This window comes from Scaptodrosophila lebanonensis, unplaced genomic scaffold (genome assembly GCF_003285725.1).
Source record: "Scaptodrosophila lebanonensis strain 11010-0011.00,11010-0021.00 unplaced genomic scaffold, SlebRS2 tig00001412-arrow-pilon, whole genome shotgun sequence".
Lineage (NCBI taxonomy): Eukaryota > Metazoa > Arthropoda > Insecta > Diptera > Drosophilidae > Scaptodrosophila > Scaptodrosophila lebanonensis.
In genome coordinates, this window is record NW_022060739.1 from 3,382,705 (window position 1) to 3,409,119 (window position 26,415).

The 26,415-nt window shown below is 39.7% G+C and overlaps 1 protein-coding gene across 1 annotated transcript; it reads left to right on the top strand.

Moving 5' to 3' along the window:
- Positions 1-21,363: 21,363 nt before the first annotated feature.
- Positions 21,364-25,936, top strand: LOC115631229 (the record flags this gene model as incomplete). Its single annotated transcript, XM_030527937.1, has 4 exons — positions 21,364-23,097; positions 23,182-23,270; positions 24,616-25,339; positions 25,391-25,936. Coding segments are annotated over 4 exons (3,093 nt in total), but the record flags the coding sequence as incomplete, so codon positions are not given.
- Positions 25,937-26,415: the final 479 nt, after the last annotated feature.

Below are 26,415 nucleotides of genomic sequence, written 5' to 3' on the forward strand. Positions count from 1 at the left end.
TTTAAAACAAATACATTTGCCTCGACCAACTAACGAACATTAATCAAAAGCTGCGGCCGTCTGTGTGCTTTTAACCGCGCGACTTTGGCCTGGTCAGCTATTCTGTACTCTGGTCAGTCAGTCATTGAGTCAGTCAGTCATTGAGTCAGTCAGTCATGGAGTCAGTCAGTGAGTCAGTGAGTCCGTCAACTAACCAACTAACAGCGGCTTTGCTGACGACCTGACCGGCAGACCAATGAAGCCTTTTTAAAGTGCCAAACCATGATGTACTAGAACTTTTACAGTCAGCCTTTCCTAGAGGTCGTATTGCGTGTAACCCTTGTCGATAAGGGGCAGAGTAGTGGTGTGGAAGGCACATAAACATGAAATTCTGTAAAAACTAGGCCAACATGCTAGACTCAAATGCTGGCCAAGCCCGGCTGTGTCTGCCAACTTTGGCCGGCACTTTGACAGGCCACATATAGCTTTAGTGGTGCCTGTGCCTGCGAATGAAATTGAAATAAAAAAAAAAATAGTGCAACATTTTTCACCATCTCAACCGACATATATTGACATTAGATTTATATATTTTCTCAAAAACGAGTGTGCCGAATAAATAACTGTGGAGTTTTTCCTTCAAATATAATATAATTTGACAAATTTGCTTCATACAAGTATTACAAGAAAGTTTCAATAAGGGTTTTCAAGATTGCTGAAAGCACAGAAACTTTTTGGAGATTTTTCTCATAAGTATAGCACTTTTTACCACCTTTCAAGCATAATCGAATAGTTGTTGCAGATTGTTTTAAAATCCATCTCAAAAAGTTAAGTTAAATCTCATTAAAATCGCATTATTTATTATCACATATTCGAAACCACATAAAACAACATCTTGGATAAATCTTTTCTCTAAATGTAGAATCAATTTCACTAAAACTATGCGATCAGTAAAATTTTGCGTTAATATACATAGTATTACTTAATAGATAACAGTTTTTAAGATTTTTAATTTAAACTCACGTTGTTGGACCGATGTAAAGCACGAAATGATTTTCCTTTTATGGTAAAAATAGCAAAAGAATATCAGCATTTAAAAAAGTAGTCGAGTTCATTTTAATATTTAAATTATCTAATATTTAAGCAAAAGAAAATATGTCACAATTAATGAAAAATATCAAGTGAAGAAATTCAATTAAATTGTATAAGTATCAGACAAAAAGAGAGTATTCACTAAAATATTCCACCCATTTAAAGAAAATTACACCTTTTCAATCAAATGAGAAGTGCTTTGAGAATTCAGTGTCCTTTTCAATCTAACTTGTCTTCCTACCACGATTAATATATAAGCTTTAAATAGCTCAAATCTTTTTCAGTCTAGAGAGTGGATTGTTTTGTAGTCGGATGTTGGATGTCAGATGTTTAGCATTGAAATACTGTCTAGATTAGCGATTTATTCTATGAAAAACATTTTGTTCTCTTGATTATGCAGCAAACCTTAAATGAACGTTCATAAATATGCATATATATCCCTGTATTTATATCTGTGAGTGTATAGCTTTGTTGGGTCTACAAAAACAGCCACTGGATGCATTTCTATTTGACTTTGTACAACATTATGCATATTCAAGGGCCAAACACAAGCGCATACGTTATATGCCCATAACTATGTCAATACAGTCACACACACGCACACACACACACACACATATACACACACGCGCTCGCGCACTCTCACACACAACCACACACATGTCGTTTGATTTTGTGGGACTTTTGTGTGAGTTGCGAAATGCGCTTAATGCAGAAATTGTCCTTGACTTTGCGTTCGTCTCCATTTTTGGGGCAAGCCAAGTTTGTTTAATTGCGAGTGCAAACGCTCACTCACACATACACACACATTTATGTAGCTACACATGCAAAGCGGAAAGTCCTAATGAATGCAAATGAATGGCAGCTACAACAAGAGCAGCCCTATCCCAGCACCACCACCAATAAGCCAACTGCCAGTTGAAAATAAAATTCCATAACAAAACGAACGGAAAGCGCGAGTTTTGGGGCGCCAAGGCAGGCAGACAAACAAATACATTTGCATACGTACATATGTACATATTTGAGTGTGAATGTGAGTACACAAATATATCTGTGTATGTGTGTTTGTGTGCATTTGTTTGTATTTGTGTGTACATTTAATTTAAATATTTAATTAAAATTTCGAGCGCGGATTGATTCACACAATTAAAAATATCACGCACCATGAACACACAGGCGAATGCTGAAGGTAATGCGAGTGTTGGGGGGATCGGGAGGCTGGGGGCATGTACAAGGGGCGTGTCATATACCCTTGCTTCTGTTTGATTGTTTCAATATGCTTATGAAAAATAAATTGCACAGTTGGCTGTTTTGTATTTCATTTCGTAAATTTGCACGCGAAATTAAATCAAATATTTTGCGAGTGCGTACGGAATGAGACTCTCGAAATGCACACATTGTATATACTTGTATGTATATATTCATAATTACAAATTTTTAGCTATGCTCCTGCGACCCTCGAGGAACAATTCGCGCTCCCTGCGGCATGTTAAATAAAATAGCTAAAGGCCACAACAAAACAGAGCAAAAACAACGGCAATACTCGTAATACCAGCAACACATCATACCAAGCACCTTGTGGCTCGAACGCATATTGGCCTAGGCCTGGCTCCCTATATACTTACTTATGTATGCATGTGTGTGTGTGTGTGTGTGTGTGTATTGCCTGCTTACATTTGTATGCTAGACTGTGTGGGTGTGTATGGCCGAGAGAGAGCGAGAGAGAAAGAGAATAAACGAACGAGCAGGCCTTTGTTTTATGTATTTCCATTGTTGACTGACTGTTTGGGTTGCTCGGCTGGTTTGTTTGCTTTTCGGCTTTCATGCGCGCAAATTGTTGACTCTTTTTAGTGGCTTTTATTATTGTGAGGACAATATTTGAATGCCCTCATATAAATACGAGCAGGCACTGCTTTCAACTATTGCAGCAAGTTTTGTGAATTTAGACGCCAATCGACAGCTATGTCGAAATTAAATGAAAAAGTTGCACTGAATTCACTTGAGGCTTTAAAGTTACCTGCAGACTGAGCTTTTAAACTTTAGGTCTAACAATTTTAATAATTCTATTATCTACCATAATTGATTTAAATGCTTGGGCTGCCTGGTGAAGGTCAAAAACTCTTTATCAGTTAGTTGCAGATTACGCAGCAAAGAGAGAAGGAGGCAAGTCATTAATTAAAAGCTTAGAAATATATTTTTCAGGACAAATATGTATAAAGTATAAACGGAAATATATTTATAATATCACACAGGCGGACTGGTTGATTTGTTTATGTTTATGTCGAAATGTATCGTATTGCAAGTCAAAATTAGATTCAAAACATACCTTATGTTGTCGATATCCCACAGAAAATATAAGATGTTCGACGATAAATTTATCGGCACATGTAAATATTACGAAATCTGGCGTGAACATTTAGCTTCAGAGACAAGCCAATGCATTGAATAGCTCTACGAAGTCGATTTGTATTAGTTTAGTTGAAGGCAGTAAGTAACTGTTTAATAAAATACATAATAACAATACTTAAAAATTAACAATAACAATGAGTGGTGTCGATTTATCAATTTACACTATTTTTTTTTTTTTCAAAAAAAAGGCTGTGTTGTAAAAATTTGAGAGTTATAGAGTGAAGTGTTTCTTTTAAAACCAATTTCAGTTAACTGGACTGTTGGCAATAAAATTTTAGGAGGATGTGTAAAATTTAAGAATTGTAGAATAAAAGTCTTTATTTTCCAATTAAATTGTCAGACCTTGTCATTTCATTATGTGTACCTTTAAAACTTAAATAATAAAGTATATGGAATTGTTTCGACGCATTCGCAATTGGTGTTTAGGCATATTTGTAAATTAATTATATCAGGTACGAAAAGGACGAATTAAAGAATCGTATAAGGAAAACTATTTAGTCGCTTAAAATAATGCTGCTGAAATTGAAAGTAAAAGAGTATTAGCTATTTCACAATTGACTTTAGCAATTCCTTTGTTGTTTAACTTTTTCCCTTGCCAGCCTTGAAAAATCTATTAGGCACAAGTCATTCAATAAGCTGAAACAAATAGGCAGCCTGTGGCAGGCTAAGTAGTAAGCTAGCTGCTTGCCCCACCAACCACCCACCACCTAACTCCCTTATCCCCCCCCCCCCTTCACCCTTCACACAGTGGCTCATCAAAGAATGGGCAAACAATGCGCGCTTTCGAATCACTCGACGTGTGTGAGCAAAGGAAAAGCACTTAGCGCATTGCATAATGGCGCATAAGTGACGACGCCCACAAGCCCATTTTTCCCTTTCACACCCACACACATATCCACACACATCCACACACAGACACGCACACGCTTGCAACACTTTGCCGGCATGTTGCAGTCAATGCCTCTGTGGGTTTGTAAAAGCAAAAGTGCATCCAAATGCGTTTCGTTTGTGCTGCGGTGGCAGAAATCGGCGCTCGCTGTTGCGGGATATGGTAATGCAAGGAGAAGTACAAAATTGAAAATCTAGTGTGGCATACATATTAAAGCCTTTTAGTTAAGCAAATTGAACTATATGGTTGGAAAATGGCAGTGAGTCTATACTTGATACAAGCAGCTGGCTAAGAATATTCCAAAGTTCTATGGGGGGAAATAAAAACATAATAGTAAAACTTGAAGAAAATAAATAAAACAACTATCTGAGCCAAACAGAAATACTCTTGTTCCCGGTTTGGTACACCATAAGCATTCCTGTAGTCGATTCCCGATGTAATGTCAAGAAACAGTGAAGTGAAAATTAAATTAAATTGTATTTTTTACTCGCCGCCAAAAAACTTTTTATAAAATTTCACAATTTATATTCATTTATAATTTTAATTATTCAACTACCAACTTTCTATTTATCCTTGCAGATGACATTTATTGCGTCACTTGGAAGTAAAGAAAAAGTATAAAAGCTTGTGTGGAGTCAAAGATCGAACGATCCTTTTCCTTACGAATTGTCCCTGAATACAGTTGCATCGAGTTCTCCAAATGGTAAGCAAATGGTTTTTAATTATTAACAGCTCTATTAGTCTTAGTCTGACAGACAGATTATTGAAAAATTTCCTCTTGGGTAACAAAGCTGCGAAAGCAACAAACTTACGAAGCTAAATAATTAAATCGCTGTTTCCAGCTCAAAAGCATTTAAAGCTGAATCTGAAAATCAATGAAAACATTTAAAGTACAACCTCCTGTTTTTGCCCATGAAGTGGATAGCAGATTAAAAACGAATTAAGAACATATTAAGGGGCTATCAAAACCTAAGTTAAATTCTTAAAATCGTTTAAAAACATTATAGAATAGTTTCGAATTAATAAATTTTGAAATGCAAAGCCACCGGTTTTAAGGCTGTTGATCAACCGGCCTATCAAAACGATGTAAGATTCAAAAGATGATATTTTTGATATTTGAGATATCGATATGTCGATTTATGAACTGATTTCAGCTTGACCGGTGTATGCTTGTCTTCAAGGCTTTCTAGATCATTTATTCTATATATTTCTGAAAGCCGCCAATAAAGTTATTTTTGTAAATATGCCAGATTTGTTCAGTTAACGACTTCTAACTTAGCTGCTTTCGCTTGCAGCGCTTTGCTTTTTTTTATGTTCAATTAACCAAAATTAATTTACAATCACAGGCCAGTCTGCTGATAATATAATAATTAGGATGCCCCAAAAGTCATACTTTACCTCAAAAGTCATTCTTCCCCCAGAGACGCCCCGCTTGTACGAACAGAAATGAACTCTGCACAGCTGTTCGCTTCCCAGCAGTCTCTTTAGTCGCTTGACCTTTGAAACGATACGTTTGCCGTCTTGGCCGGGCTTGCTGTTCTCGAATGGAACACTTGGCCAAAAGTTCGCCACCAATCAGTGCAAAAACACGAAAGCGAAAGTGGGGCACATGTCAGTGTCTGTGGAAGGATGTGAGGGTGGGGAGGACATGTGTGTGGGTGTGTGTGTGTGGGACTTGGAACATATGCTTTCTGTTTTTACTTTGGCCAGTTGTCTTTACAATTTTGATCTACTGACCTAAATGCTTCCCAATTTATACATATACTTGTATGTATGCATGCATACTCGTATGTGGTGTCGACTTATACACACACACTCCCCTACATGATGTTGCATATTTGATGACCAAATACTTTTCAATAACGGCCCGGACAGCAGCAGTAACAACAACAACAACAACAACAGTAATGGCGACAACACACAAGAGACAACAACAGTGAGAATGGCAAAAAGTGGGGAAAAGGGCCAATGCAGGTTACAAAAGAATAGCTGTGTAGGTTGCTGTGCTTGTATGTGTGTGTGTGTGTGTGTGTGTTTGTGTGTGTGTGTGTGGTGCCTAACCAGGTGTGCTTGCACAAAAGCTATTAAAAATTCTATAGCTAAATGGGGGGCGCGCGCCTACATGTATTTAAATTCTTTATATGCTTTGTTATTTTGCATAAATAACCAGACGACCGCAATAGAAATTTATGTCCATCTAATACCATTAAATACTATCTCTCTCGCTCACTCCCTCATGCTCTCCGTCTCTCTATCTCTCTCTCTCTCTCGCTCACCTAGCTCGATGGGCCATTATGCGGGCTTAGTTCTTGTCGTGAAATGTATTTGTTTTATACTGTCGATTGTTGCCATAAAATCCATAAAGCGAATAGTTATAATAAATTGCAGGCCCGGCCAATGTAAACAACAAAAATCATTCGTATTTTTTACAATTTTTGTGATGCTATGCAAATGTTCAAATACAATTGTACTGGCATTTGTGTGTGCTGTGCGTGTTAGAGTATTTTATGAGTATGTACGTATGCACGAGTATTTTATGGAAATGTTTGCATTGTTATTAAAAATAGCAAAGATTTAACCTTAATCCGTTGCATTTAATTGACTGCAACTAACAACTAAAAATACCATGTGGGTCACGTGAACATGAATATCAAAGGGAGGAAAAAGGGGAAGCACAACTAAAAGTGATTGAATTGGAAAATGAAGCAGCACGAGTACTGTACTGTACTATAACATACATCGAATGCATTTGTAGCTGTATTTATTTACACGCTCTGATCCGTTACAATTTCAATTAAATGCGCGTATTTGCTTTCCATTTAGTTACAGTTTACAGCCATTAAAGACCGATTTCATGCACGAAAAATTGTCGACTTTGCAATAAGCTCTCAATATCCAAATGAGCGTATCAGCTCATTGTAAATACGAGTATTAGCAAAATAATATTCCATTCACAACCAGCTTACGATATTTATTCGACTCAAAGCGAATGCAGAGGAGTCGATGGAAACAAATTAAATTGCACAATTATATTGAAAAAATAGGTCAACTCTTCACATCGCCTGCTCCATTGAAACATTTATTGCTTATTTATCACATAAATACAAAGAATTTAAGCACAAGATTTATCTTGAAGGCAGCTATAGGAAAACATGCCATACACTTCATTTTATAACCTGCAAATAAGTTGAGCTTCCACACTAATATTTTGTCAATTATTTAAAAATTTGGTTATTTACAGCTTCATTAAATAATTAAAATCTGTCATTGAAAATGATAGAAATACAAATGTAATTAAAATAAAGTGAATCCTTTACTTATGCTACAAAACATGATGAATTAAACTACAACATAGCTTTTAATTGCACTTCTATTTAGTAATGGCTTCCTTTTATGTTAAATGAAATAGAATGACAACATAAAGATGTGTTTATTTGTATTTGCTGTAAATGCACGTCAAGTTGAATTTTTCCACTATCATTCATAGAAATAGATAATACTTTTGACAACCATTTCGCATTACTCTAATAAATCTGCTGGCTGTCTGCTCTTGAGTATCGAGGTTTGGCGGTCGTCAGCGAGGTTTCCAGATTGAACATACCAATAGCAACCAGTGAGTCAGACAGACTTACCGATAACAGCTCAATTGAAAAATTGAGGTATTTAGCATTAAAAGTGAATATTTCAGATAATTTCTGAATATGTCGAACAATTGCAGCGACTCACACAACATGTGTAGTTCAGTTGAGGAGAAGGGATAACGCCACTCAATTTATCCAACTTCTATGCGTTTAGTGCGACTGAGCTCCTCAATGCTTTCTTCGCCCACGCGCTAACTTGTCTGGTTTGTAAACAAATAAAATCATTTAATTCCATCCTAAAACCATGTTCTGTGTGAAAATGAACATCTTATGCGAAACTGCTGAGATGAAATAATCAATCACTCAATTTATAGCTCAGCAGATGCCGTTCCATTGTGCAACCATATTATGTTGCTCATGTCCGAAATGTTTCATTTTAAAATTGTCACAGAGCCTTTCTAAATCCCTAAGCATCTTAATGGAAGTGAACAAACGCTCTATATATTCTCTACCAATGTCAAATTTCTGTCACTCTCCAATCCAAAGCGAATGCATTTCAAATCTAGTTTCGTCAACTGTCAGTCGCAACTCCAACAAACAAACAAACAAACAAACAAACAAACGAATATTCATTCACCTACACTCACAAAATTACCACGAGATTTTAATTCAATATTCCACTTTAACACCTTGTGGGGCCTATATCTCTTTCTGGCGGCCTTGATGTCCATGACAGATGACACACATACACTCGTCTGTGCAAAACTCTCGCTGTCACTAAACTGAGAAATGTCTTGTGTATTCATAACAGCATCCAGCAAACAAATCAGAACATATAAAACAACAACACTTCGTTTTATTTGCGCTCTGTATTTGACACAAACTTTTCTGTTTGTTCTCTTTGGAAATGCTGTGAGGCAGCCATACGAATAGACATCAGCCTGAGGCTCCGAACAATATAATTTCGACTGTGACAGTTATTGATTATTTAGATAAAGTTTCGGTGATGGGCCGCCGGCCAGCGGCTGACAAATGTAGATATATAGTATTCACACACATTTATATACATGTATTGCATGTATAAATGCATATACTCGTATGTGTGTTTGTTAACAGCTGGGAAATCAGCGAAATTGAGGCGAGCGAAGCTTGTCTAATTGTTCAGATACCTTGGCGTCCACTAATGGCTCATCCTTCATGCCAATGCCAACAGCTGCAACTAAAATATATTCGTGTTATTTGTTTTATCCTTGGGAAGATATTTTTTTTCTACTCAATTTTTCTGTTCTCTCTTCTCTATTTTTGGTTGACTTAGGATTTCAGTTATTTAACTTTGTAGAAGAACTTCTTTATTTTTAGCAAATCAATCAAATAACTACACTAATTTTGTTTTTGCAAAATTATATATTTAAAAATAAATATGTGCAGTGCTAAGTTTCGCAACTGAAAGTATGAAAGAAAAAAATAATATATGCTATTTGCTTTTGAAATGTTGTTGCCACTAGACCTGATTATATTTAGATAAAAATGTGAGAAAGTTCGAGCTGCAGAAGGTCGACTAAAATTTAACTGTTGTTGAATGAAAATATTTCAATCGGATTATTCATAAATATTTTATAAAATATTTGTGATTCTTCTATACATTTGACATTTTTCATATTTCGGTTTCTTTCAATAATCAGCTAAAAGTGTTTTTTGAAGAATTAATAACATTTATTGTGTTAATTATGCACAGCAATGGTTCCTAGATATTGAAATATTCCCAGACTTCAATTATTATTCATTAGAAAAACGTATTTAATTTTAGGGCTGAATTAAATATTTATCTGCCTAGACGACCGACAGCTGACTTTATTCTATAACGTGTTCTTTTCTCTGATGTCAGCTATATATATTTCCAAAAAACGCTAGCTATATCTTGCTATTCTAATAAAGCCCGGACTAGTCTTTGGATGTGTTTTGTGTGGGTTCGTTTTAGAATTAAGGAAGTTTTTAAAATCCCGAATATTTTTGATTGCATTCCACAGAGTACTGCTCCATATTCCCATATTATCTCGGTATGCTATGAAATTGATAGGTCTGCTGGTATCAAATTTTCTGAAATGAATTCTCAGACTAAAAAGCAAGCATTTTTTCCTAATCGCATTAGCTTCATCAACCTTCTGGCGTTGTGAAAGCGAAATAGTTTCCCAAGCCGAGTCGTGTTTTGTTTTCTTAGTGTAACTATCTTACCGGTTTAAGGGGGGGGGGGGGGAGGGTGGCCAAGGCAGGCAGCTAAGGTGGCAGAGTCTCAGCCCGACTACAGGAAATTAGATTTGGCAAATCTGCTTGAGCAAATCCGATAGAGTAGCGCAGTTATAAAAGCAAACGAATCCGTGAGGGTAGAAGAAGGCAATGCGGATGAGGGCGTAGATGCGTGAAACGCATTTCGATGTATGCACAAAATATTTCAACTTTACGCTTACAGGAAATGGCATAAAAGTTCAATAATATTTCGATGCGATTTCTTTACGCGACGCTGACTCGATTTGCACTTCACAGCAGCCGCCGTCAATGTCAGGGATGGAGCACATCCAGTGGAGAGGTGGGGCTGTGGAGGACGCGAAAGTATTTCCGCGTGATTGGCTTGCTTTTTATTTCATTCATTTGCATGGCAAATATTTACAAAATATTTTAAAGTCATACAAAATACACTTTTTTACACTCGCACAGATTTTAAATTGGCCGTATTGTTCAAGTGGCATGTAGAGCGAGTTTTCAGCATTTGCAATATCAATAAGTATGTACATATAGTACACGTACGTATGTGTAATATTTGTATAATTGCACATATTTGTGGCTGACGAAACAGCACAAAAATGAAATACAAGTACAACTTTAGGAGCGTTTTTTTTTTTGAGTTTTTCAGCATTCGCTTCAGTGCTCGATCGATGTTGCCAAATGCTGTTGCGTAGCAAAGTTTTATAGCAAAACACCTTGATTGCATTTCCTACAACCGGCGTCGCCTCCCAGCGCCACCCTGCGCTACAATTTTCAATTTCTCTTTAGCGTTTCTTTTAGCTGCCTTCAGTGGCGCTCATTGAGGCAGCAGCGTTGACTTTTCCAATTGCTGCACGGCTTTCCATTTGCCGCTGAGTATTTGATTGCTTCTGGAAACTTTGAAAACAACATGCAGCGCGGCAGCTAAGCTAACAGATGGATTGATGGGTGGGAGAATGGATGGATGTTTGGATTGAAGCTCGCAAAGACAGCTGAACGGCCATGACGTGCCATGATTTCCTTTTCCATTTGCACTCCGCACATTTTTTCCTCTGCTCGCTCCAAGGATGACAATAACCAGCCGAGTGAAAATCTGTGTTTATTAGCGTTGCATTGCAGGCAGGTCTTTGGTGAAAAGCACACTGCAGCAACGGAGTTGAAGCCTGCAATTGCAATCTATAATAATATAACAGGAGCGTAAAATATCCCCAACTTAGTAATTTACGCATCTCATTGCACATGCAAATTACAAGAAGGAGAAAAGTGAAGTTTTACATTGCATTTGAAATTACATTCTTGCAAACTTTATAATTAGTATGGGATTGCTTTCGTAATTTAGGCGCAAATTGTTCCAAGGGCAGACTCATTATCTTAGCATAAATGTTATTTGTAAATTATATTTTAATGTAGAGTGTATTTATAAAAATAAATCAATCGGTAAGCATTATAAATTACGAATCTAGTTATTATAGATATACTTTATGCCATTATAAAAATCTCTATCGACTCTTTACCTGCCAATTATTCGTAAAATGCAAATTATAAATTGCTTGAAATTATAAATCATTTTTGTTTGCAAATGGTTTGCAAGGAATAATCAAAATAGATGGCGTAAATTAAATGAACTTTAAATGGCAAGACATTTATTCCTCACACCTTTTTAGTCAGCTTTTATATCAACTCATAAATGTATAGCTCAGTTCGTAATGGCCATAGATATGGAAGTATATACATAATGAAACTTTTGTCATTTGATTTCTCCACTTAACTTTCCGGTTTTGTGCCATTTAATAAATGTTTATCTATAAGCATGCGGCTGAACAGTTAAAAGCGCACATAAAAAACTTTTTGAGCCACTCCTCACTGCTAACCAATAACCAAGTTAGAGATAAATTAAACGAGAAACAAAACCCATGTTTGTGTACCTTATTAAGCCATAAATACAGAAATAAAAGTTAAATTATAACGTTTCAGCTTGAGCACACGCTCACAAACACACACCTTTGGCAATGCCTTGAATGGATGTACCCACAATAACCAATATGTAATGCCGAGAAGCTAATAAAAGTAAACAACCCAACAAAAGCACACACCCGTAGACATAGAGAAATGTAGCTGCAGGCCCGCATCAGGATATACACGTTTACAATTTCTAAGCATAAATATCAGATACTAAGGGTGCTTCAATTTTACGATGGTGCGACGGGCAGGCAGCAACGTCGGCTTCATAGACACAAACGTGTTCAATTGCCGCAATAAAACTTCTCGATAATATGTGAAAATCATACAAAGCACAATATTAAATTAGCCAAAAATGTGAACGTCGTCAAGCATTAAATTGTGTGGCCATAAAATGTGAAAATGTCAGGCTCGAAAATATGGCAGCGGTTGGATGCTGAAGCGTTGGTGGAGCGGTCTTTACTGTGCTGCTGGGCTGAGGTCCGATAGGTGGGTTGGCGTGTAGGCGTATAGGCGTGGCCCACATGACGCCCACACAAACACACAAATGCCGGAAGGTAAGCAAACAGGCAAGCAAACAAATATACATACAACGAGGGCACAAAAGCCCAATGCTTATTGCTCGATTGAGTTGCCGAAATGTAGAATACTTTCAGGGGCTGGCATTGTGATTCAAAACGAATACATGCTACACACAAACATAGGTACGATAGAACAGTGCGTATACGCACAGTTTCCCAGAACGGCCGCGGGCGAACGAGTTAATCAAATGCGAGCTGTGAATTGTTTAGTAAAAGTTTTAACATAATTTTGGCAAAGCCGATGGGGCCGAGTTAACAAATATTAACTGAATGTTGACGCAGCTAAAAACAAAGCCGACTGCAACTACTAAAACAGTTGCACTACAATAACGACTAAAAGGGAAACAGAAAGGGGGACAACGGTAACTTTAACGAACAACAAACGGTTGCAGCCTAAGTGCGCACACTTGAAAAATGAGAGCGAGTGGCCAAAACTTGTCCCGCTGTTTGTTTAGCTGCTCGTTGAGCTCAATGTGTGTTTGGCTGTTAGTGTGTGTGTGTGCTAGGCACACAATAGGCGCTTCAGTCGTTAAAATATGTATTTTGACAAATTGCTGATCAACTAATGCAAAGCTTTGGCTTGTGGAACTTGTCCGAGCTCTAACTATTCACATCTACCTTATTTTAAAATCGCATAAAAGCACTGTTCTGCTTTATTTTAAGTACTGCTATTAAATAAATTTAATGTAAAAAGAATTTAATATTTACTGCACTTTTCAGAGTTCGAACAGTTAATAAACCTTAATAGAAAAGGTACGATTGCGTGAAATTATTTTCACACACAAATTTGATATATACTCTTAAAATGTACGTATTGGTTGAAGTAAATATTCAAATTAACATTTACAAGGTAGAGGCCAGCTACCTGCATGCTATCTATTCTGCAGAAAATCGTAGAAAGTGCTAAGGCGCCCTAATTTGTTGAGTTCTTTATATTATAAATGTTTAACACACGCTTCTATGCTGCCTTGTTCCACCACACTTAAATTAAAAATTTATCGTCACTTATACTATTGCTGCTTTTAACAAAATATTCAATTCTTATTAATAGTAATGGTGAACAAATAAATAAAATTGAATTCATTACAGTTACTTGTAGAATACACCTGCTATCTAGTGTACTGCTCTAGCAGCTCTCTTTAGGCCCTCTCTTCAAATGCACAATCCCTCATACTCGCAATGCCTGCAGTCAACAAACTGACCGCAAGTCATGCAGCGGACTATATAATTCTACAAACAGTAGTTGGAACTGGGGTTGGGGCTGGAGCTAGGACTAGAGCTGAGCCTGCAATGGGGACTGTGCCACTTGAGAAATTTCGCTTAGCTGTTGTTTTCTTTGGCGGCTCCCGCCGCTCACACCCTCCCCTCCCCTCCCTGAACAGGCAACGGCAGCACGCTAGGTATTTTGTGCCATCTTGTTGGGCTTTGGCGCAGGCTGGGAAAGTCTATTATGGCTACGAAAATTGCTTTACGCAGGCAAAAAACAAAATGACAGAAAAAATGACAAAAACAATGTAATGGCAAAGGTTACACAGCAGAAAAAAAGTATGTATATATGAATGTTGGTGTATATATGCATAAAAAGTGAAAGAAGGCACAAGTACAAAAATGAATAATAACCAGCACGGACAACGGACAATGAGTGGCATTTACGAGGAACAAGGAGAGCCATAGGGGAGTGCTGGCAAAAGGAAATGCACCATCAAAAGCAGCTGCAACAGTGTGGAAATGTTTGTAATTGTACAAGTACTCTAAGCCAGCACAAAAAGTAGGAATATCTTGATGTAAACAAAAAAAAAAGTTTTAATATAAAAAAAATGGACAGGTAGTCTACTTAGGTTTTCCCCTTTAAATTGAAGATTGTCTATACTTAATTTGTGTTCTCAATTCCCAAAAGCAGAAAAAAATGTAGTTATCATATATTAAAGGATATATTGGAATGATAAATTGTAATAAAACTCTTCAATTTTATTTATTATTGACTATTTACAAAGCTTGTCTTCATACTGATTTCAAAATCTTTGAGAAAGGTGTTAGCTATTAAATTGGTTTGCAATTATTATGTTTACTGTTACTTAAAATTTCGAATAAGTTATAGACCCAATTGGGCAAACTTAATATGACTTAATCACATCAAAATGGATTGAAAAGTTCTCTTGTAATGTAACTTCCCATTCGACCCCATTTATACGTATGCATATTCAGCCAACATTTGCAGCCAAGTGCAAGTACAAAATAAAACTGTAGACATAATGAAGCCGGAAGTGTGAAGGCAAGCGCAAACGGAAACGAAATGTAATGAACTTCATTATCAGGCGTGAAGTAACTAAAAAGGAAGAAGAATAGGATCGGAGCAAAGGCAGCAAAGGCTCTGCAGCAGGCACCTCAAAAGAATATTACACAAAATCTCTGCCGGGATTTTCTAATTAAAGTTTCAGCGTCGCACCAAAGTGAAATTAATGGCGCTATCTGCTTTTCTTCCTTTTGTTGCTTTATAAAATGTGCTGATAATGCTTCCTTACCGCATCTCTTGTTGTTGTTTGTGTGTGTGTTTTGTTATTTATTTTTTTGTTATTGCTGCTTATTTTTTATGTCTTAATGAAGTCTGTGCAGCATTATGGGCACTTCATCTACTTCGTTTTGACTTGCTGGTCTCTCTCTTTATGTATGTAATTTATTTGCAATCAATGCGGCCAAAAAGGACATTATTTTTACATTAAAGTAACGTGTTTGTATGTGTGTCTGTGTAAGCTACACGTTGACAGTTTCTGGCTTGGCAGCAAAAACAAATAAAAGGGAAAAAGTCGGAAAACATTTGGCAGCTGTCACTTAATACTTTTTTGCTTTTGCTTTTTTTGCGTTGGATATAAGAAGAGCCCTTTGACATTAAATGGTAAAGAAAATCCAGCATTTCCAATACAGAGCAACTTATGAATAACGAACAATGCGGCCACATATGTAAAGTATAACAGAGCAGTAATAACTGCGATATTTTGTTGAACTCTATCAAAGCAGGAATATAAAATGTAAAGGGTCTCCTTTGAAAAAGAAAATGGAAGATTGCACTGCCCATTGTTACGTAAATAATCATACGTTAAAGGTCTTGGAGTTACAGCAAGTTACAGTAAGTTTTCCAACGATAACTGCCTCTGATTCCAAGCTTAAAATGACGCATGGCTCTCTCCTTTTATAGTTATTTCTATAGTTTATGTACGCATGGGCTGCTGCTTCTAGAAACATAAAAATACGATGGCCTTGGCGATATATTATGTTGGGCATTATTGCTTAAGGCGAAAGAACATATGGCTGCACACGCATCTTTAGAATTAATCACTTCTTAGCTCATACTGCTATACTTGTATTGTTCATCTTAATGTATCTGTGGTCGTAAGAACTTCTGCTTCTGCTTTAGATAAAAGCAGCATATTTACTAAATATTTAAAAACATATTTTTCTTCTTCATTCGTCGTTATTTTAGATATTACAAATCAATCTTGGGATTTAATTTCGTTGAAACTGAGTATTTTATTTAATTAAAGCTACAATTATGAATTGAGAAAATACAGTACTGTGTTATATAAATGAACATTATAAGTGCATGTGTGTGTGTGTGTGTGTATTGCTTCCTTCCTTTTTCACAATAGAGGAGTCCCACTGCTCTGTTACTAAGCACATGTTGTACACGAGCCAGATAGCCAGCAAGTTAGACAAAACATTAATGTCAAATTCATTAGGCTTAAACATAGGCAAGCACATACACAAACACGTACTATCTCACACACAATCTCCATCCTTTAACTCAAATAAGGAGCCGGATTTTGGGCCAACTTTAAGCAACGCTGCTCCGGCCATTGGCTTTGGGCAACAACTTGTGTTTCTAGTCGTAGTTCCTCGAACTTTTGCGCACGTATCGTGTGTCATAAGCACAAGCGGCTTAAGAGTCCCACGTACATACACAAGCACACACTTACACTTACACACACGCACACACACACACCAATGTAAAGGGCATGGCACAGGGCCCAAGTATTCTGCAGTTGGCAACTTTTGCTGCTTCAGCGATTGTCGTTCGTTATTTTTGTTGCTAGCACAGACCGTAGTCGAGCAACAAATAAAATTATTAACCTCGCTGGTATGTAACATAAATAGGATTAGTGTCTGCAGTAAATGCACAGCAATAGCAACAACAACAACAACAACAACAGCACAAGCACAAACAGCAACAGTCATGCAGCGGCAGTTACATTTGCATGTTGCATACTTCACGGCGCCGCGCTCATATGATAAACGGCAACAGCAGCAGTAATAGCAACAATAATACATATCCACATGAATATACATACAGTAAAAACTGGATATGGCGATTAAGAGGGCGACAATATACATATTTCTTCAATATTTATGATGTGTGTACACATTTTTTTTCGGTAAATCCGAGCAACAAAACAAAATTAAAATGTTTTTATTAATATCTAAGTACTGTGAACAAAATGCAGTCAATAGCTCACTAATTTGTACCTGATACTCAATTCATATGGCCTAGTTCTTAAATCTAACTAGTAAGATGAAGTTCTCGTAGATTAGAAGCAGAACGAAGAGCTTCGTTACTTTAAAATAATTATTAAAATAAAGTGTGCTAATGAAACAAAAGACATGCGTTTTACAGAAGTTGGAAATTGGAAGTTTTAAAATTCAACAAAATGCGAATAATTTACTTTGCTTTGTTGTTGGATTGTCTCTTTTTTGCTAAATTACATTAAAGTACTAATTGAATACAATCCTTTTAAGGAGTTATATTGCAAAACACAAGCCAAGATACACTTATGTTTAAATTCTAAGCAATTGGTATTAAAGCGTGAAAACATTTTTGTTAATAATATTAATATCAGAGTATTTTATGATTGTAATTCATTCAATTTACTAGACAAATATAAACTATTCACTCAACATTTGGACTTCTCCTATTTACAAGAAAAAATATTGCAATCATAGCAGCTCTCAATGAATATTATGTTTCTAACTATACAGACATACTATACACATATTCTTTAGGTAAATGATAAGACCGAGCAAGCACGTTTAGCCTCATACTAATCGGTAGACTATTAGATTACTGTAAGAATATTTTTTTGAAAATCTCCAAGACGGTGCAATTAGTACGGCAATAATTTTAAAGGAACAGTATTGGCAATTGTTCAACTTATGAGATCCGACAACTTAATGGGCTTTACTGTAAATCGGTGTCTGTCTAGCACAGCTCTCTTTATTCGCACCGCCACTCCACTCGTCCATCTGTGGCTGGCATTTTGTTTTGTGTGCAGAAAAATGCGGCTGAGTATTTTAGCAACATGCAAAAACTTCATTTCGTTTTGCGGCAGTGGTGGGGACGACTCTCGCGTCCAGTGTATTGACCCTCAAACCCGGTATGGCTGCCACACGCCAACGCCCTCACGTACATTAGTGACATGCTGGCAGCCTGACCTGGTCTAGTGGGGAAATGGTTGGTCGATGGTGGGTGGTGGGGGTATGGCCTGCCTTCCCCATGTATGTTTGTATGTTTGAGTTTTAGCCTTAGTGCTTGTCGCGGTTTTTCAGCATTTGCTCGCGTTTGTTTGCTTTGTGGCTTCCGGTTTTGTTTCGAATCCGTTTTACGGATAACTGCATAACCGCTTTAAAATATTTGCCACTACAGCTTTGGCTGTCTCTGCCTGACTGCCTGCCTGCCTGCCTGCCTGCTTGCCTGCTTGCCACACAATGCCCTGCAACATTAGCGTGGATTTATTGTGGCTTGGAAGTGCAACTTGAACTGAAAACAGAAGCAGAAACAGAAACAGAAAGAAAAACTGCAACACATATCGGGATTTTGGTTGCGCATATGTAAAGGTGTTATTAAAATTTTTGCACCAGCGCTTTAAATTATTTCCAACCAAGACCAGCGTGCTGAGTTTCAATTACGCACTTGCATTAAAATGTTTGCGCAACTGGCATTAAAAACATAATTAAGTGGTCGTAAAGTGTGCGGGGACCGAACAAATGAGCTGCCGGGGAAATTGAGGCAACCAGCACGTAAAAATGACACTGGCTGTATAAAAAAAGAAGAATATAAAGAATTAATTAAGTGACTGCCCGTGCGAATGCGGTCTGACATTAAGTTCAAGCGATTGACGAAGGTATTTCGAGATAAGCACACAAAGTTTCCACCCAGCAATGAAATTGCAATGTCATGTTACCGAAAAAAAAACAACTCGTATCCGCACAGTAGAGTAATCTGAAGTGTGCTTTAGTATGTAAATATGTGGGCAGCAAACACTTGCATGCTGTTATGGACCCTAGTTCAGTGAAAGTTAATCAAAATTCCTGAAAAAAATGCTGTAAACTAAAAGAAATTGAAATGATGACTGTTGATTATTATCCGGTTAAGCAAAATATGCTTTAGCTTTTTGATTCCCCATTAATTGTTTATGACTTTTAACAATCTATCCTTCCTTTCTATCTACTCTGTAAAGTTTTGCGACTGAGCATTAGCTTTAGCCTAGATAGGACTTCTTTAGAGGAAGTTATAACTAGAAGTTCAATCGGTTTTTATAAGCCCCAATGTAGAAGCTTAAGCAAGAAGTTTACTTCTAAATGATTTCTCAATGAAAACATCTAATCCGATTCTTCTTTGAAAAAAGTTAAGACTTAAAGCAGACCACTTATAAAGCTTTAGAATAAATATGTATATTTATTTCTATTTCATTTTCAAACATTCTATATTAAAACAACTCGACTCTAGGTATTTATTTACCTTGACTGGAGCCAACAGTGAAGTTATTAAATCCGCCAGCATAATGAAGGACACAGCTTAAGGGCAAATTTAAATGCTATACTCGTACCGACGCTAATAATGAGTTCTTTAATATTGCATTTTGGCAGACATGGAAATAAAGTAATTTTGAGCATGAGGGCAGGTGCTGAGCACCCGCGTGCGGTTAGTTTGAAAAATTAACGCGGAAATGCTAAAAATATTGTGCATACGCCCTGTTGGCCAGCCCATGCAAATTTCATATATTACCGAGCAGTCACACACACATACACACACACATACCCACAACATGAAGGGCTGTGGCTAGACAGAGGGAAAGTGTGGAGCGTCGACTTGGTTGCATGCTCGTCAGCAATAATTGCAACATGCCGCACACGTCGGCTGGATGGGGGCTAGAGGCATCGAATCGCAACCAAGTTAAACAAAAGGCTCAGAAGCGAGGCGCAAATGACAGCGACTACAAAAACAATAATAACAGTATGAAAAAATACCCAAGCACGAAAACAGCGTCAACTTCTGTAGTTTCATGTTTGTTGAACCAAAGTTCTAGAGGGACGGAGATTGGGTTTTAGATATTTAAGCAGTGATTGCAACAAACTTAAAGGCTGGGCTCAAGCCGTGCACAGTGGGTATTTCGTTTGAAATAATATGGAAAGTGTCTTTTAAATATATTTAATATGCTTTTCTTTAATTAATTAATACATTGTTTAACATATTGATATTGTATCAAAAAAAATATGCAGCTGAACTGTTTTAATGGTTATCTCTGACTGCCACAATCTTCAACTAGACTTTTTGTATTTTTCTTATATTAGTTTCACTTCCTTTCATTAAATCAAAGCTTAATTAGAAGGTGAGCACAGACAAAGTGCAATACATTTTACAAATGCATACTATTTTAACAATTTGTATACCAATTGAATATGTTGTCGACAGACAATTAGAGTCTTTTGTAAGAAGCAGAACAAATGTTATCCCTATACTACTATGTAGACATCATCACATTCTCCAACATTAAGTCCAACACTTAGTCCAACTCTAAACAGTACTTAAACACATAGACTTCTTTACATAATTGTCATTTCCATTGTACTTCAGCCGGTAGTGGCTTGACAACTTTCCATAAATGGCTTATAATTGTCAAAAATATAGTATGTTCTGCTCTTTTGTTTCGTATGCTTTTTCTTAGTTCGCTGCAGACTAAGATGAACATATACTTCTTAGTAATTGATTAGATGCATATAGCACACCACTTTAGAATTAATTTTAAAATATAAGTACTTATACTTTGTATTGCCTTCCACCGTTTCAAACTCCTACCTGCCATACAGTAAATCTCTATTCAGCAAGTCATGACCTTCATTTATATAAGAGTAGTTCAATTCAAATTGAACTTGCCCCACTGTGCGTCACTGGCCTTGCGTCTTTCGCCTGCTTGGTGCTGTTATGACTTAATGTCGCAACATGGCGTGGCGACGCCGACAAGTGACAGCCATGATGGAAGTACCCCACGGAAGGGCGACAAACAGCTTATTAATATGTCAGAAATGCAAAGTTTATGGCAGCCGCAGTGTTTACATTACATTCTATTTTGCTCACTCTCTGTCTCCTCTTCTTATATTTGCAGGCACACGGATGTTGAGGGCCCAGGGTACAGGGGAGGACAACTGAAGCGTGCGGCCGCCTAGATGTGCAGCAGCGCCCGCGGACTACTATGCAATGGCAGCGCCGAAACGCGACAAAGACCAGGACAACGATAGCGACAGCGACGACGATCCCAGTCACCCAAGAAGACGACGCAGGCGGTCGAGGGGAGTGCACGACATAGTCGACAATAATAGCACCCAGAGACGCACGAAAAAACGACGAAAGGCCAACCTGCCCAGTCTGCTCAATCTGCCCAGCCCGCTCGTACCGCTCGTCCAGCTGTTATGGCTGCTCTGCTGCCTCAGTCAGCTGGCGCACAACACCCGCGCCGACTGCCCGGCCGTCTGCGAGTGCAAGTGGAAGAGCGGCAAGGAGTCCGTCTTGTGCCTTAATGCCAACCTCACACAGATCCCATTGCCACTGGATGCGGGCACGCAGGTGCTGGATCTGAGCGGCAATGAGATTGCCACCATACCGCACGATAGCTTTGCGGCTGCCCAGCTCCTCAATCTTCAGAAGGTCTATCTGGCGCGCTGTCGACTGCGGGTCATCGAACGCCATGCGTTTCGGAAGCTCATTAACTTGGTGGAGCTAGATCTCAGTCAAAATCAGCTGAACGCCATACCCTCGCATGCACTGGAGTTCATATCGGAGCTGCGTGAGCTTAAGCTGAGCGGAAACCCCATCGCACGTGTACCAGACGATGCCTTTGAGCATGTGCCACAGTTGGTGCGTTTGGAGCTCAGCGATTGCCGCCTGGCTGCGGTGGAGGTGCGCGCATTCGCTGGCCTAGAGAGCAGTCTGGAGTGGCTGAAGTTGGACGGGAACCGCCTTAGCGAGGTGCGCTCAGGTACTATCACCTCGTTGACTAGTCTCCATGGTCTGGAGTTGGCTCGCAATCAATGGAACTGTTCTTGTTCGCTGCGTCCGTTGAGAGCCTGGATGCTGCAACAGAACATTCCCTGTGGTATTCCCCCGCTCTGTCATGCTCCCGAGCGTTTGGCGGGCAGAGCCTGGGATAAGATCGATCTGGATGACTTTGCGTGTGTGCCACAAATTGTGGCCACCGACACAACCGCGCATGGGGTCGAAGGTCGCAATGTGACCATGAGTTGCTATGTGGAGGGTGTGCCAGAGCCGGCAGTGCGATGGCTGGTCAAGAACCGAGTGATTGCCAATCTAAGTGCTGGCGGCGAACCCAGTGCAGGGCCACGCACCGCTGCCGCCACCCAAGGCCGCAAGACCTACGTAGTTAACATGCTGCGTAATGCCTCCAATCTAACGATACTCACGGCCGATATGCAGGATGCCGGCATATATACGTGTGCGGCCGAAAACAAGGCCGGCAAAGTGGAAGCCAGTGTCACGCTGGCCGTATCGCGACGCCCGCCCGAGGCGCCTCTGGGAGTGCGCATCGTACTGCTCGGAGTGTTGGCTGCGCTGCTTTTTGTGGTAGGCTCCTCGTTCGCAGCTATCTGTTTCTGCTCGCTGCGACGCCGACGAAAACTGCGGTTATGGAACTCTGTACCACCAGCACGCACCGAAAGCTACGAGAAGATTGAGATGACGGCAAGGGTAAGCGCGGGCGCTGGGCGACCGGACTTGGGAGGGGGCGCCAGCTGCGGCGGCGGTAGCGGCACTGGCGCCGGTCTCTTTCATGACGATGAGCACGGATATTTGCGCTCGGCGCACACGCCGCTCAATTGCGGCTCCGATGATGGCGGCGACACAGGTCATGCGGCCATTGTCAATCCCAGTGGCGGCGGCAGCGCGCGTCGCAATGGCGACTACCTGCATGTGCCAACTCATTGTGATGATGAGGGCACCGGCTATGAGGAGGACGATGTGACAGTACAGTCGTCGCAGCCGCAGAGCACCCGGAAGGCGTCAATGGGAGAGGCCACGACGACGACGACGATGACGCCGACAACATTTCCTGCGGGCGCTCGCTGGACGACGAGTCCACAGGATGCGAAGCGCCAGCCAGCAACCGCAGGCATCACCAATAATTCAGCAGCACCCGCACTGGAGGAAACGGATCTGCACATACCGCGGCTGATTGACATCGGCGGGTAAGTTGACACAGATACGCCAAACAAAGTAGCCATCGACCTACTCTCAAACACGCCTACCATCGCCATAGAGTTGTGCCAGCTAGTTCCCCATAGTTCAGTTCTTGTGTTTAATATTCACCTGTTTAATATTCGCCTACAAAATCTCTGACATGTGTAGAAGAAGAGCTAAAAGACTATTTCAATTAATTCCTACCAAATATCTAAAGAATTGTCAGTTACTGGCTGCAACACAAGCCGTTTTAATGCACAATTTTGTTTTGTAAATTGAATTTTTGTCTAATGGAAGCTAGGGAAGAACTAAATATGGTTTAGTTAACAAGCCACAAATCTCTTAGAAAACATTCTACAGATTATATGAATATGAAAAATAAAATTAAGTACGAGAAGTCAAAATGCATCGTCCAAAATAATAAAAAGGTTTTACACTGAAGCAGACTTTTAGTCAGGAAGTTGAAATTTTTAGTGACTAATGGGGACTCATTATTTATTTATTTGTTTATTTACTTATTTATCTTTTTTTTTTGTTTATTTATTTACATGCTTATTTATAATTTGTATATGTATTTTTAGATCAACAAACAATGAGTTGCGACATAAGGAAACATAATAAAAGTTATAAAAAAGCCAGAATATTAGGAAAGCTTAAGTAAGAGAAATCAAATCAAATTACAATATGCCCCTACTCGGTGGGGGAACATTATTTGCCCTTCGGCTGGTTATGTCCCGACTCACAGCCAAGATAAACTTAACAGAGAAAAAATGTGTACCAAAAAGGGGGGGAGGAAAGAAACCTCAGACTCAGTGACAATTTATTTACTCATTGATATATAAATACTTTCCCGCACATCTACATATATTTATAAACTGTTATTATAAACTATCACAATTTCCAAGCACAGCCGCCGAGCTAGTTCAAGTATTTCGAAAGTTCTTGAACCTCTTGCGATTTATATCACACGCCGACAACTCTAATGCAGACCTCCAATATACGTAGCCGCCTGTCCTCTGCCTGCATTTGTGGGCACACATATTTGTAGCTTTTGTTCTCTCGTTACTTCAAGTGGCAATTGTGTTGCCCCTGTCAAAGAGCTGTCATGCTCGTATTATGGGCAACACTTGACACTTGCCACTGAAGTGGCCTCGTCCTCGCCCCTGCCCTCTCTGTCTCTCTCTCGCTTCAGATGAGTGCGCGTGCTAATGACGCGTGATATATGCGCTGCCACATGGCGTATGAGTATTTTATTTTGGACATCCCACTTGGCATGCAGCCTTGATTTGTCGCCCCCTTCCATACAAACTTAATTACAACTGACAATACATTTGGTTCATCTTATATTTGCAGCAACGACTCTGCGTCTAGCTCCATCTCAAGCCAAGTGGATGCGGCCGCACGCCTAGCAGGCTATGCACAAGCTGCCGGCTGGAAGGCCACCACCATGCCCATGGCCACCACCAAGATAACCTCGCCCCACAGCAAGCAGGCGCAGACAGCGAAGGCAGCTCGTAATGGGGGCGGCTATTATGGCAACCCCGATGACATGGCCACCTCTGTGTTCTGTAGCAGCAATAGCGACGGACAGGAGCACGATCTCTTCGACAGCAACTATCCCGATCTGCTGGACATAGCCAAGTATGCGGTGGCACAGGCAGCCCAATCGAATCATGCCTATCATAACGCGTTGATGGCAAATGCAGCTGCCGCAGCTGCCAATGGCGGACTCTGCACGCTGCCGCGCAAACTGAAGCACAGTGGAAAGTACTTTAAAAACTCCTCTGACAGCCAGTCGCCACTGCTGGCAGACAACTCGAGCAAATACGGTAGCAGCATATTGGGCGACAGCAGTTTTCTCAACGAGGCCATGGGCTTGGGCAGACGCTATTCAGCGGAGTCCAGCTACGCGAACTATGCCAGCACAGCGACTTACACGAGTGGTCAGCGGTCGAACAGCTTTTTGAACCTGGTTCAGAGTGGTGTGCATAAAGGTGGTGGCAATGCACCTCACCAAAAGCTGACCAACGGTCTGCTGGCTGCCAGTCGGCGTAATCCCAGCCTGCCTTCATCACCCGTACATGAAATGCAGCAGCAACAACAGCAACTACAACAACAGCAGCAGCAGCAACAACATCAACGCTCGTTTAGCAGCGCAGCAACGCCACTGCTAGACTTCTCAGCACTGACTACACGCGCTGGCGGCGCTGTGCCTGCCTCCAGTCTGCCGCCTGCACCCCCCGTGGGTTCCTCGGTTGCCGCCTACGATTATCATGCAGCTCAGCTGGAACGATTTCTCGAGGAGTACCGCAATCTGCAGGATCAGCTGTGCAAGATGAAGGAGACTTGCGACACTATTCGCAAGAAGGAGGCACCTCTGCGCGTACCCCTCGGCCAGTCGGCACAGCTGGCAGACCCTGTGATGTTTAATGCAGCCATGAGCGGGGGAAGTAGTGGCGGCATTGGCGGGCCACACAGCCCCAAACCGCCAACTACTTTAAAGACGAAAGCTTTGTTACCAGGCCAGCCCCCAGATCCCCCACCCTACTGGCTGCATCGCAATGCCATGTTCAAGCGGCTGAACGAAAATAGCGGCGGCAGTGGGAGCGGTCTGGGTGGTGCTTCAACGGGCGCCTCCTCGCCACAGCCTGGACAGGACATTTTTAAGAGCTAATGGAATTCGTGTACAGTTTTTTTAAGCATTGACATCTCAACAACAATTACTCGCATTTTCTAGATAGGCTAGTATTTAGTTGGGCGGGAGGCGACCAGATTTCGTCCACCCAGACCCATCTGTTGTATTATAGAGACACTTTTCCACTCTTTCTACTCGCTATGATATTTAAAACATTCATTACATGTAAGTGTATAGGCAAACACAAACTCATATTACACTATCTCGCAGGGGGTTGTTGATATTTTCTGTATTACAAATATTTCATTCATTTCAAACTTTGTATACCCTGTACTGAATGATGAAAGGGTGTACCAGATAGATCTAAAGCTAAATGTATGTAGCAGACAACTTGCTATGTAACGCTCTTTTTTAAATATATTTTAAATTTGGTATTTCTATCCCTCACTATATCATAAGATAATAGGAAGAGGTATTCTGTTCTACCTTCTTTTCTTACCCAAAGCTAGGGCTTACCG